The sequence below is a fragment of the Trichechus manatus genome, unplaced genomic scaffold (assembly GCF_000243295.1).
Source record: "Trichechus manatus latirostris isolate Lorelei unplaced genomic scaffold, TriManLat1.0 scaffold00009, whole genome shotgun sequence".
Taxonomy (NCBI): domain Eukaryota; kingdom Metazoa; phylum Chordata; class Mammalia; order Sirenia; family Trichechidae; genus Trichechus; species Trichechus manatus.
The window spans coordinates 23,412,760-23,426,461 of NW_004443945.1; the positions used below are offsets into that span (position 1 = coordinate 23,412,760).

The following is a 13,702-nucleotide window of genomic DNA, read 5'->3' on the forward strand; positions in this document are numbered from 1 at the left end:
TTATTAAATTCTTGTCAGATATATGGTTTCCGAAGATATTTTCCCAGTCAGTAGCTTGTCTTTTCACTTTTTTGGTAAAGTCTTTTAATGAACAGAAGTTTTTAATTTCTATGAGGTCCTATTTATTTATTTTGTCTTTTGCTATTTGTGCTTTTATTATTATATCAGAAATCCATTGTTGAAAGCTAGGTCTGACAGCGTTGCCCTGCTTGTTCTTCTAAGAATTTTATGGTTTTATTTTGCACATTCAGGTCCTAAATCCATTTTGAATGTTTTTTGTATGATGTGAGGCATGGGTCCTGTTTCATTTCTCTGCATGTGAAAATCCAATTTTCCCAGCACCATTTATTGAAGAGACTCTTCTTTCCCCATCAAATGGACTTGGCACTCTTGTCAAAAATCAGTAGATCACAGATGTGTAGGTTTATTTCTGGACTCTGAATTGTACTCCGTTGGTCTCTATGTCTATTGTTATACTGGTATCAGGCTATTTGGACTACTGTAGCTGTATAGTATGTTTTAAAGTCAGAAAGTGTGAGTCCTCCTACTTTGTTCTTCTCTTTCAACATTGTTTTAGCCATTTGAGGCCTCTTGCCATTCCATATAAAGTTGAGGATTGGTTTTTCTATTTCTATAAAGAAGGTTGCTGGAATTTTTATCGAGAATGTGTTGAATCTATAGATCACTTTGGGTAGTACTGACATCTGTCTTAGTCATCTAGTGCTGCTATAACAGAAATACCACAAGTGGATGACTTCAACAAAGAAAAGTTTATTCTCTTACAGTCCAGTAGGCTGCAAGTCCAAATTTAGGGCATCAACTCCAGGAGAAGGCTTTCTCTCTCTGTTGGCTCTGGAGGAAGGTCCTTGTGAGATACATCAGTCTTTCCTTGGTCTGGGAGCATCTCAGCACAGGAACCTCAGGTTCAAAGGACACGCTCTGCTCCTGACACTGCTTTCTTGGTGGTGTGAGGTTCCCATGTGTCTCTGCTCACTTCTCTCTTTTATATCTCAAAAGAGATTGGATTAAGACACTATCCAATATTGTATACCTCATCTGTATAACCTCATCATAGTGATACAGTTTACAACACATAAGGAAATCACATATAACCTCATCATAGTGATGGGATTTACCACGCATAAGGAAATCACATCAGACTACACAATCATACAATACTGGGGAATCACGACCTACACATTTTTGGGGGGACATAATTCAATCCAGGACAACATCTTAACAATATTAAGTCATCCAGTCCATGAACATGGAGCATCTTTCCATTTATTTAAGTCTTTAATCTCTTTCAGCAGTGTTTTATAGTTTTCATTCAATAAGTCCTTCACATCTCTAGTTAGATTTATTTCTAAGTATTTTATTCTCTTAGATCCTATTGTAAATGAACTGTTTCCCTAATTTTCCTTTCAGATTTCTCATTGCCAGTGTATAGAAACCCAAATGATTTTTGTTTGTTGATCATGTACCCTGCAACTTTGCTAAATTCCTCTATCAGCTCTAGAAGTCTTCTCGGGGACTCTTTGGGATTTTATATATATATATATATAGGATCATATCATCTGTGAAGTGAGATAATTTTACTTCTTCTTTTCCAATCTGGATATCTATAATTTTTTTTCTTGTCTTATTGCTCTGGCTAGAACTTCTAACACAATATTGAATAGAAATGGTGAGAGCGGGCACCCTTGTCTTGTTCCCAAAGTATCTACTTTTTTAAAATTCTAAACTCGTATTTATGTACAACAGTAGATATACTCAAGAATGTGCACAGCCGCCTTGTTTTTTATAAGCAAAAAACTTGAAAACCACCCAGGAGTTCTTTGACAAAAGTACAGATAAATAAATTGCGATCTAGTCACGTAATGAAATATTATATTGCAATGAAATGAATGTACTATAGCTGAACACAAAAAATATGGGCAAATCTTAAAAACATAACATTAAGTGTGTGTGTGTCCAGGAAGACATAAACAGAACATAGTCCATGTTTATAAAGGTCAAAAACAAAACTAAGTAACGTATTTTTTTGGAATATATAAAATGGAGAACACTTTTGGTGGGGGTGGAGGGGAGAAACAAGGGAATAATAAACACAAAATTTAGGATGACTACCTGGCAAAGGAAAAAGGTCCCTGTGGGATGCAAATGGTTGTAGTTTGAAGCCACCCAGCTGTACTGTGAAAAAAAGGCCTGGCAAACTGCTTCCATAAAGATCACAGCCAAGAAAATGTAGCAGTTCTACCCTGTAACATATGGGGTCACCATGAGTCAGAATCGACTCACTGGCAATGAGTTTGGTTTGGTTTTGGCTATCGGCAAAGGAAGGCAGAGGCAGGAGGATGGGATGGAAAAACAGATAAGCAGATGCAATTTAATGGCAACATTCTATTTCTTGGGTTGAATGGTGAGTTCATAGGTATCTATTATGTTATGATTTATAATATATGTGTGTATGTGTGTATATATACATATGTATACATATATATATATGGAGCCCTGGTGGCACAACAGTTAAGTATTTAGCTGCTAACAAAAAGGTTGGTTGTTTGAACCCACCCAGCGGCTCCGTGGGAGAAAGACCTGGCAATCTGCTCCTGTAAAGATTACAGCCAAGAAAACCCTATGAGGTAGTTCTACTCTGTCATATGGGGTTACTATGAGCTGGAATTGACTCAACAACACCTAACAACAATATATATAAAGATATGTTAGTGTACGTTCTTCCACATATTCTCTGTACATATGTAAACATATATATGAGAGTACACACACATAAGAAATTTTTTTGGCAAAAAAGGGATCATACTATTCACAATGTTCTGTAACCTGCTTTTATCACTTAATACATTGTGATCAACTTTCCATCTCTAAGAATTCCCCCATGTTAATTTTAATAGCTCTATAATACTCAAGTTATATGGACATATCAAATTCATCAATGCTTGTAAGTTATTTCCAAGTGTTTTTTTTGCTATATATAAATGACAATCTTGTAACTGATTTTTTTACATATCCTGATTTATTTAGTTCCTTATACTGAATTTCCAGAATTAGAATGGCTGGATCAAAAATCATCACCTGTTTTTAAAGCTTGGAGTAAAAAATTGTCCTTCAAGAAACGTACACCTCTACCAACAGTAAAACAGCATCCATTTCCCCGCACTCTTACCGATACAGGGCGTTACAAATTTTTACAAATCTGATGTGCCAGGTGCTTGTGTATTGTATGTCATTTAATCCTTGTGACACATATGTCATTTAATTCTTATGATCTCCTGGGAGAAAGGTTTTATTACAGACAAGAAACTGAGACCTAGAGTAGTTAAATAACATGCCTACCCAAGGCCACATAACCAGAAAAGGCACAGCTGGAATTTGAAACTAGGTGTCTTTTAATCCAAATTCAGCACTCATTTATTTCACTACCCAATGTAGCTTCAAATTACATAATTAAACACTCTAGAACTGAAAATTAATATTAAATATCCCATCAGGACAGCCAGCCAGAATGTAATTTAGCATACTACTCTTTATGGGAAGTAATCAAACAATTCAGGAAAAATTAAAAATTTTTATATAACTGACTTACAATTCCATTTTGGGAACTCTACTACAAAAGAAATCATCTCAAAGGTGGACCAAGATTTACACAAAATAATGCTCACCATAGCATTATTAATAATCAAGAATCAAGAAACATGAGAATCAACCATCAATATCAAAGAATGGTTAAAAGTACAGGCACCTGATAACATATTATGAAACCATTAAACACAGTTATGTATCACTGAACTTCCACGACACATTCTGTGAGACAGGGCATTAGGTGATTTGGACGTTGTGTAAACATGCCTAAATCACAAGCAATAGCATTCACTGATTTTCCACCTTCATGTTGTTTCATAACCTTTTGTTTCACTTCCAAATCGATACTTCTTTGCCTCTTGCTGCTGCTACATCACTAGCACTGGTTTTGCTGCGTTTAGGAGCCATGATGCACTTCACGGTAACATTTTCAAAAGAAAATTAAACAGAATGATAACGCCACGACACTCGAGACGCGCAATACACAAGACTGAACGCTACTGCCTCCAAGTGGAAGCGTACGCTGTTATACAGGAAACTGTTTACTTGTAAGTAGGGCAAGTTTACATTAAAATAAAGACAAAAAAATAAATAAAATAACAATAAAAAGTACAGTAAATACATAAGCTAGCATCAAGAGGTGCTTGATATCCCATTTATACTATATATATATATATGTGTATGTGTGTGTGTGTGTGTGTGTGTGATTATATGTGCACAAAGCCCAGAGAGATGAACAGACATTATCTCTGGAAAGGGTGGAGTTGTGAGAGGTTCATATTTCCTTCTTTTGTATCCTCTTATATTATACGGGAGCCCTGGTGGTGCAGTGGTTAAAAGCTCGGCTGCTAACCAAAGGTCAACAGTTTGAATCCACTAGATGCTCCTTGGAAATCCTATAGGGCAGTTCTAGTCTGTCCTTTAGGGTCGCTATGAATCAGAATCCACTCAACGGCAATGGTTTTGGTTTTGGTTTCAAGTTTACATTATATGAACATTTTATTATTTTATATTTTCACACAAAGAATACGTGCCTTCTATGTTTGTTTGCCAACCATGCCCTCCGACCGCAAGGTATTATCATGAGCACCCCTACGCCAATTTTTTTATTTTTTCACGTTGCTGTAAAAAAATTAGCACAGCGCACTTACAAAAATACCTCACAGAGGGAGGGCATGGTTGGCAAGCAAAGTGGAAGGCGTGCATTATTTGTGTAAAAATATGGTAATGTATTACTTTTATAATAAGCAAACCCAATAAAGAAACAAAAATGATCTCAAATATTTAGACCCGAGAGCTAGGATAAAAGATGTGATGGGTAGAAATAAACCTTTAAATATATTTGAGGTTTTAGGGAAGAAAGAAGTTAGAAGATGTGTTTGACACTGTGAAAAACACATGAGCTTTCAATCTTCAAAGATTACAAAATATTTGAAACTTGGTTTCTATCTGTAAAATGAAGTAACAGATACCTAGGAGGAATAGGAATAATACATGAAATGACCTAACCCAAAGCCTGTCTCATAAAAAAAAATCCATTGTTGTTGAGTTGATTCCGACTCATAGCAATCCTGTAGGACAAAGTAGAACTGCCCCATAGGGTTTCCAAGGAGCAGCTGGTGGATTCGAGCTGCTGACAGTTTGGTTAGCAGCCATAGCTCTTAACCACTGCACCACCAGGGCTCCTGTCTCATAATGAAAAAACAAAACCAAACCCGTCGAGTGGATTCTAACTCATCTGTCTCGTAACAGGTGCTAAATAATTGGTTCCTGTTATCATTTGTTTACGTATTTTAGAACATGGCTCCCAAACCTGGCTACACATCAGAATCACCTGGGGAACTTCTTAAAACCACGGATTCCCCTAGGGACCACCCCACTTCCAGGAATCTATATTTTTTAAAAGCTTCCCAGGTTATTCTGATGCAGCCAGCTCAGCACTGGTCTGTGGACCACTGTTAGGAACTAGTGCTACAATACAGTCACTATGGAGAAAAAATTAATAGGATAAGGAGCACTTAATCCACCTGCCGCTGCTCGGGGGGAAGATGGGGTAGTCCACTTCCATAAAGACTACAGCCTAGGAAATGCTATGGGGCAGTTCTACTCTGTCCTAGAGGGTCATTATGAGCTGGAATCGACAGCAACAGGTTTTTGGTATATAAAAATAAGTAGTCTAAGAACTTATGAGGCAGGTTCTCTTATTATTCCCATTTTATATATGAGTAAACTGAGGAACGTAGTGGTTGAGGAACGTCAGGTCCTATGGTAAGTAGGTGGCAAAGCAGACTCACACTCATGTAGCCTGCCTGCAGAGTCAGTGCTCCCAACAACTCTGCTCACCTGCTTCTAGGAATACAGGAACCACCACCATCAAAAGCATAATGTAACCAATAGAACCCACCACAAGGGATGGAAACAAAACCAAAGGCTGCAAACTAAAGAACCGCACTGACAACTTTATAAAATATAAAAAGAGACCATACACATCTGTTCCACTAATTACAGAGCCTTCTCTGTTAACTTCCTTACCGTGTGAAGAAAAGCAGGAAACGCTTTCACAGGAACACTTTTCTGGAAAGATCTAGCCTGAAAAAGGAGACAAAAGGAAACTGGTTTGATATATAATGCTTCTGGAAATACACACCCTCCCTTTGAAAGTGAACACAAAGTAACAACAGCAATTTAACACCACCACTTAGGGGCCCTGTCAAAAGCAGGAAAATGCCTCTCATCTCCTGCTGATTAAGATTAATTTCCTAGGCCTAAGGGGCTCAGGATAACGTAGCTACTATGTTAAGAGTCCCATTTTTTCTTACAGATATTTTCCAATTGCCTTGTAACGTGTTCTAATAACTTTGACCCTCCAGCTCTGTTAAAAAAAAAACGAACCTGTTGTCGAGTTGATTGTCACTCATCCAGCTCTGTGGTACAGGGTAGATGAAGAAACCGAAACCAAACCAAACTTGTTGTCATCTAGTCAATTCTGATTTATAACGACCCTGTATGACGGAGTAGAACGGCCCCACAGTGTTTCGTAGGCTGTAATCCTTACGGGAGCAGATCGACATGTCTTTTCTCCCTTGGAGCGGCTGGTGGTCTCAAACTGTCGACCTTTTAGTTAGCAGCTGAGTGCTTAACCAGGGCTCCTTCTCCCTACCCTAGATTCTCATTATCTCCTGTTCAGGTGAATATAAGATCCTCCTAACTGGTCTTCCTATCTCTGTGTTCCCCAACCTTCAATTCATTTTCCACAGCTAGCCAAATTCATGTTCTTAAGTCAGAGTTTCATTTTTACTTTAATTTACTGGTAGATCAAGTCTAAACTATTCATCCTGGAATTCAAACTTCATCTCTCCAACTTAACTCCCCACTGCCCTGGGGCATGACTCCCTGACCCATTCAGGCTGATGACCATCATCCTGCACTCACCAAACCCACTGTTATCTCATATCTTTGTTTATGGTGTCCTTCATCCAAACTTGCAGCTAAATTTAACCATAAGCCTTTTATGTGAATGACTCACAAATCTACCTTCAGTTTGGATCTCCTTTCAAAGTCACAATCCTGCATTCTTCAATAGTTCATCTTCCTAAATGTCCTCTAATCATCTCAAATTCAGTTATGTCCAGCAGATCATCTAAAGTCTACTGATCAGTACCCAATATACTATTGCTTTTTTTACTGTAGTCTTTGAATGGCACCATCATCACCTATACTTGAACTCTGCGCGGCCTTCGACTTTCCCCTTTCCTGATCCTGCCACAATCCAATCAGTTGTCCAGTCTAGTTGATTCTATTATACGTATTTGTATATATATGTGTGTGTATAATCCACCCTCTCTAAATCAGATACTTTTTTCCTCTCTCCTAAACAAATCTTCTAACTGATCTCCCAATCCCCATCTCCCTCACCTCTTTCAAATACTGCTAGTAGAGTTTTCTAGAGTGCAACGACTTCACTTGATGATGCAGACCAGCACTTACTATCTACCGGGCAGTACTGTAAGTCCATTATATATGTAAACTCATTTATCCAGACAACAAGCATTTGAGTTAGGTATTAATATGATCCTCTTTTACAGATGAGAAAACTGAGGAACAGAGAGATTAAGATCATGTGATTAGTTAACTGGCAGAGCTTGGATTATATACTTGGGCATCTGGTTCCAGAGCTTGTACTCTCATCCACCATACTCCACTGCCTCACAAAAGTCTTCTAAGTATCATACTAAAAAAACCAAACCTGTTGCCATTGAGTCGATTCTGACTCACAGTGACCCTACAGGACATAGCAGAACTGCCCCACAGGATTTCCAAGGCTGTAATCTTCACAGAAGCAGACTGCCATATGTTTTTCCCCAGAAACAGCTGGTAGATTTGAACCACTGATCTTTCAGTTAGCAGCCGAGTGCTTTAACCACTGCACCACCGGGGTTCCTTAAAGCTCCATAGACTATCTTCAATCCACCCTTCCAAACCTATCTTCCAGAACCATATTTCACATATCGTATAAAGGAGTGGGCAGTTCTACTCTGTCCTATAGGATCACTATGAGTCGGAATCGACTCGATGGCAATGGGTTTGATTTTGTTTGTTTATTTTTTTAATAAAGGAGTAGTTTTCAAATCTAGCATCTAGCTGTTTGTAAAAATCAAGCTTTCTGTAAATACAGATTCCTGGCCCCTTCCCAGGTTTACTGTATCAATCGTCAGGGAGTGAGGCCTGGGAATTAGGATTTCTCAGGCACTTACATGTCCATCAAATGGGACTACTCAAGTTCCCACAAAGGTCCAGGGCTTTGTTCTCAGATCTTACCCCAAACTCTACCAGTTTTAAGTAATTTCTCATCTGAACTTCCACAGACTTTATTTATAACTACTATGGCACAGAATTTTGCTCAATTTTTCAGGAAATTCAAGAGACGGGTAAGATAGAGTCTTTGTTACTTGGGAAGCCAGCACAACTTGACCAAGGCAAAGTCATAGAAGCTTCACAGACACATCCAAACTCCCTGAGGGACTGAGTTACTTGGCTGAGGGCTGGGGGTGATGGTCTCGGGGACATCTAGCTCAAATGGCATAACACAGTCTATAAGGAAAATGTTCTACATCATACTTTGATGAGTAGTGGCTAGGATCTTAAAAGCTTGTGAGTGGCCATCTAAGATATATCTACTGGTCTCACCCCCTCTGGAGCAAGGGAGAATGAAGAAAATTAAAGACAAAAGGGAAAGATTAGTCCAAAGGACTAAGGGAACACAACTACCACAGCGTCCACCAGACTGAGTCAGCCCAACCAGATGGTGTCCAGCTACCATCACTGACTGCTCTGACAGGGATCACAATGGATGGTCCCATACAGAGCTGGAGAAAAATGTAAAACAAAATTCTAACTCACAAAAAAAGATCAGACTTACTGGTCTGAGGAAGACTGGAGATACCCTGAGAGTATGGCCCCCAGATACCCTTTTAACTCAGTACTGAAGTCACTCCTGAGGTTCACCCTTCAGCCTAAGATCAGACAGGCCCATGAAACAAACAATAATACACGTAGCTCAACCATGTATATGACACTAAACGGGCACACCAGCCCAGGGGCAAGGATGAGAAGGCAGGAGAGGCCAGGAAAGCTGGATGAATGGAAATGGGGAACCCAAGGTCAAGAAGGGGAGAATGTTGATACATCATGGGGTTGGCAACCAATGTCACAAAACAATATGTGTATTGTTTAATGAGAAACTAATTTGTTCTGTAAACCTTCACCTAAAGCACAATAAAAAATAAAGTAAAAAAAAAAAGTCTTTGCTCTCAAGGAACTTACAAACTGATTACTTATTTAATACTCTACAAATATTCACTGAGTGCGGATAATGTACCAGACACTCTAGATGCTGAGGAACACAGCACAGAACAAAGCAAAGTCTACTTACACTCTACTGGGAGTTGGAAGGGAAATAGGCAATAAACAAATAACCAAACTTTTAATATGTCGGGTACTAAAAAGTGCTAAGCCGGGCAAAGAGACACAGTGATGGGAAAGGACGATGTTACTTTAAATAAAGTGGCCAGAAAAGGTCTTTCTAATAAGGTGACTTTTGAGCATAACTATGGGGGAGTAGAGGGAGCCTTCCATGCATAAAAACAGCAAGAACAGCAGGCAAAGAAACAGAAACTTTCCACCAAGTCTTCAGAAGCCACTGAAAACAACAAGGAATGGTTCAAGGAGAACCAGGAAGGAACAGCACCATGGAAATAAAGAACACAGGAAGTTTCAAGAAAGAGGGGAAAAGTCAACAGTCTTAAACTGCAAGCCGAAAACAAGGTTTGAGAATAGATGAAGAACTAACTCTTGAGGAACATCTAAAGTGAGATGCAAGAGAAATCGGGAAGCAGTTCAGGAGCTAAAGTCCGAGAATCAAAAAAGAAAACATTAGAATGTTTCAAGAAGAAAAAGGAGTCAATGGTGTCAAAAAACAAGAAAAATTAATGAGAGTCTTAAATGTTCAGAGTTGTAAATGTTCATTAAATTGGGCAACAAGATTATTTATTCGTGATTATTACTAGAGTGACCAGGAAAGAGGCCAAATTACAGCACAATGAGCAGTGGCTTGGCGGTAAGTGCCTTGAGGTGATAATGACTGGGACCACCTATTCAAAAGGTCTTATCAGGAAGGGCAAAGAAAAAAGAAGAGTCCACAGGCTGCTTTAATGTCAGAAGGCAACAAATCAGAAGACAAAAAGGGCAAGCGACCAGAGAGGCAAACTGAAAACACCGGCTGGGGACTGCTGAGGAAGCAAGGCCCTGGAAGAGGAAGGAGAGGTCTCACCTTGGCAAGGCAGAAAGACACTGCCCTTGGCGAGGCAAAGGAATGACCAGGGGACAGAGCAGAGTGGGGCCTAAGTGAGAAAGCTCAGGCTTCATTTACTCAATAAAGGGCACACTCATCTGCTAAGAGGGAGGGAAGGGTGATGAGTCAAAGAACTTGGAAAAAAAAAAAGAATGGAAATTTTCTAATAGTCCCTGAGATAAATCTATTGGGAATTCAATGAGAGATAAGTGAAGGCTGTCAAGTAAGGAATACCACAACCATGACTCTACAAATGATCACCTCCTAAATGATTTGGAGAAAAGAGGCTACTTACATGCTTTAGGTGCAAATGTGCCTGGCTGGCAATGTCATATATGACATCTCTCACATTTTTATCTTGGTTCTTCCGTAGAAAATCTTCTTGTGAAACACCATGCTATGTAGGAAAATGTACATTATATTAGAAATCTAAAAGTACACTTAAAACTAATTTCACTCAAAAAACAGATGATAGAATAGTACATACAGTATAATGCCAATTTTGTGTTTTAAAAAAATGTGTGTGTGTGTGTGTGTGTGTGTGTGTGTGTGTGTGTGTGGACAGACAGACACACCTGGAATAATATGCAACAAGATGTTAACAATGACTGCAGGTAGAACAAAAATACACGAAAACAAAGAAACAAAAAATTTAAAAGACAATAATGATCTCATTCTGAGCACACACAGAAAACATCTGAGTTCTCATAAACAAAATGAGATTCTGTTTGTATTTAATGGATTCCCTCCTCCATAAGAAAGTAAAATAAAGAACAAGCTAACGTGAATATTAGGAAAAATTTCTATAATTGCTTGGAAAGGAGCAAGGCACATGAAGCTACACCAAATGAGGTTCTCTGGACCTCCTTTCTCAAAGCTCTGCCACAGACCTAAAAGGACTAAAAGATAAAATTCTGATTTGATAACTTGGGAGCAAAAAAAGGAAGACCATTTGCTGTAAACAATTAGCATCAGTTTCAAAAAAGTTACTTGAATGAACTAGCAAAGAACCAAGAGATAATTTTCTTCACTGTATTCCTAAGGTAAGTTATTAGAAGGTACAAATTACAGCCTTACCAGCATAAAAATATCCATGGGAAGGAACACCTTTCTTCTGCTACCATGATAGGGAGCTGCTCTCAAGCAAGTGACAATGCCTTGTGCTTTTCCAATGTGACTTGCGGCATGATCTGCATGAAGATCCTTTACACCTGTGATTTTGGAAATTAAATAACAGGACTGCTCTACTCTTTTTAAAGGCATAACGAATCCACAGAAACAGAATTGAGAAATCACGTTTTTGTAACATGTAAAAGTAGGTGGTCCTTCTAGTTTTATATCTTAAAAACAGCATTTATGAGAGAAACACTGGGCACAAGGACAAGCTGGTCATTTATCACTAACAGGTTTTGGAACCTCAACTTTTAAATAAGAGTCTTCCTCAGACTATAGTACTCTAAGAACACATTTGGAATTTTAATCAAGTATTATGGAAAAACCAGTACAAGTCTTCCATTTCTTCTCCTCAGTGCAATTTCCACATGACCTCATTTTAAGTATATGCTTAACAAGTAAACATTCTGCTCTTTGCTCCCTCCTTTCACTGTGATGGCAAACATGCCACTAGGTGTGCAGGCAGAACAGGCCTGGGAAACCCAACAGGGACTTGTACCATTCTTTTAGGGTGACACGAAGATATGTAACCTTCCAAAGAGAAGGCACTGTCCTTGGCCCAAATAATTTCCTCATTACAGTAAGACTTCACTAACTCAGAACAAAGTTGAGGGAAAGCGCCATCTAAAGAAAAAAGGAAAAAAAAAAACCTTACAAAAAACCTTTAGAAATGCAATTTTATTTGTTCTTCTTTATTTATTATTATTTTTTTACACGGGGAAGATTAGTGGCAGATAGGAAAGGAGGAGTCAGTTTACTGGCCTTCCAAATTTTAGGAGACACTGTAGTTAAAAAAGTAAGATCACCTGCAATCACCAGATTTTTAATTACAGCATTCTCATAAGGTAGTAAAGTACTTTTATAAGTACTTGAGTATTCTGATTAGTCTTTACTCCACAGGATGATATATATTCCCTTTCTCTGCATTCCTGATTGTGCAAGAAGAAACAAAACAAAACTGTTTCTTCATAGATGGTGCAAAGAAAAATTTCAGTGCTAAACTGGTTAGATTATCAAATTATGAAAAAGTGAAATCTGAAAGGTGTTTTCTTTGGAAAGAGAAGTATAAAATAAGAAAACTTACCCAATATTTCTAGTGTTAAATAAAGAAGAGAGCTCTGCGTGTTTTCAGCATAAGTTTCCAGTTCCTGGATATTACGATATGCTTTGTCATCCAAATTTTTTTCCTACAGTCCAAAAAAAATGCAAATAAAGTCTGAATTGTCAATATTTTTTAAAGAAATTTTTTTGCCCTAAAGCACTGATTAATGATGAATAAAAATATTATTCAATATTACTCAATACATACTGTTTAGTACAGCATAGGATTAAAATGTTAAAGTTCCACACATCCTTGTGGGTGTGAAGTAGTATATCACTGTGGTTTCATTTTGCATTTCCCTGATGACTAATGATGATGGACATCTTTTCATGTGCATTCTGACCATCTGTGTATTTTCTTCAGAGAAACATCTATTCAGATGCTTTATCCATTTTTTAATTGGGTTAGTTGTCCTTTTATTATTAAGCTACAAGCTATTTGTTTTTTTATTTTAGACACAAATCCCTTATCAGATATATGATTTGCAAATACTTTCTCCCATTCTGTGCGCTGCCTTTGCACTTTCTTGATAATGTCTTTTGAAGCATTAAAATTTTTTAATTTTGAAACTCCAATTAATCTGTTTTTTTCCTTTGTCACTTATGCTTTTAACGTCATGTCTAAGAATCCATTGCCAAAGCCAGTATCATGACGACTTACCCCTATGTTTTCTTCTAAGAGTGTTATATTTTAAGCTGTTATATTTAGGTCTTTGATTCATTTTGAGTTAATTTTTTGTGTATGTGTAAGTAGGAGTCCAATGTCATTCTTTTGCACTTGGATATGTAGTTGTCCCACCACCATTTATTGAAAAGACTATTCTTTCTCCATTGAATTGTTTTGGCACCCTGTCAAAAATCAATGGACCATAAATGTAAGGTTTATTTCTGGATTCTTCAATCATAGTCCATTTATCTCTATGTTTATATGCTAATGCCACACTGTCTTGATTCCTGTTCCTTCACAGCAAGCTT

The 13,702-nt window shown here is 38.0% G+C and overlaps 1 protein-coding gene across 3 annotated transcripts in view; it reads right to left on the bottom strand.

Annotated features, from left to right (window-relative positions):
- The window catches only part of NDUFAF6 (NADH:ubiquinone oxidoreductase complex assembly factor 6), a 36,063-nt gene that overhangs the window by 5,353 nt on the left and 17,008 nt on the right, over positions 1-13,702 (bottom strand). For all 3 annotated transcript variants that reach the window (XM_004370760.2, XM_023726061.1, XM_023726060.1), the window contains 4 exons: positions 12,711-12,813; positions 11,531-11,664; positions 10,749-10,850; positions 6,136-6,192 (listed from right to left, as the gene is read on the bottom strand). In XM_004370760.2, coding sequence (XP_004370817.1) covers positions 6,136-6,192; positions 10,749-10,850; positions 11,531-11,664; positions 12,711-12,813 — 396 coding nt within the window. The remainder of the gene's footprint in view (positions 1-6,135; positions 6,193-10,748; positions 10,851-11,530; positions 11,665-12,710; positions 12,814-13,702) is intronic.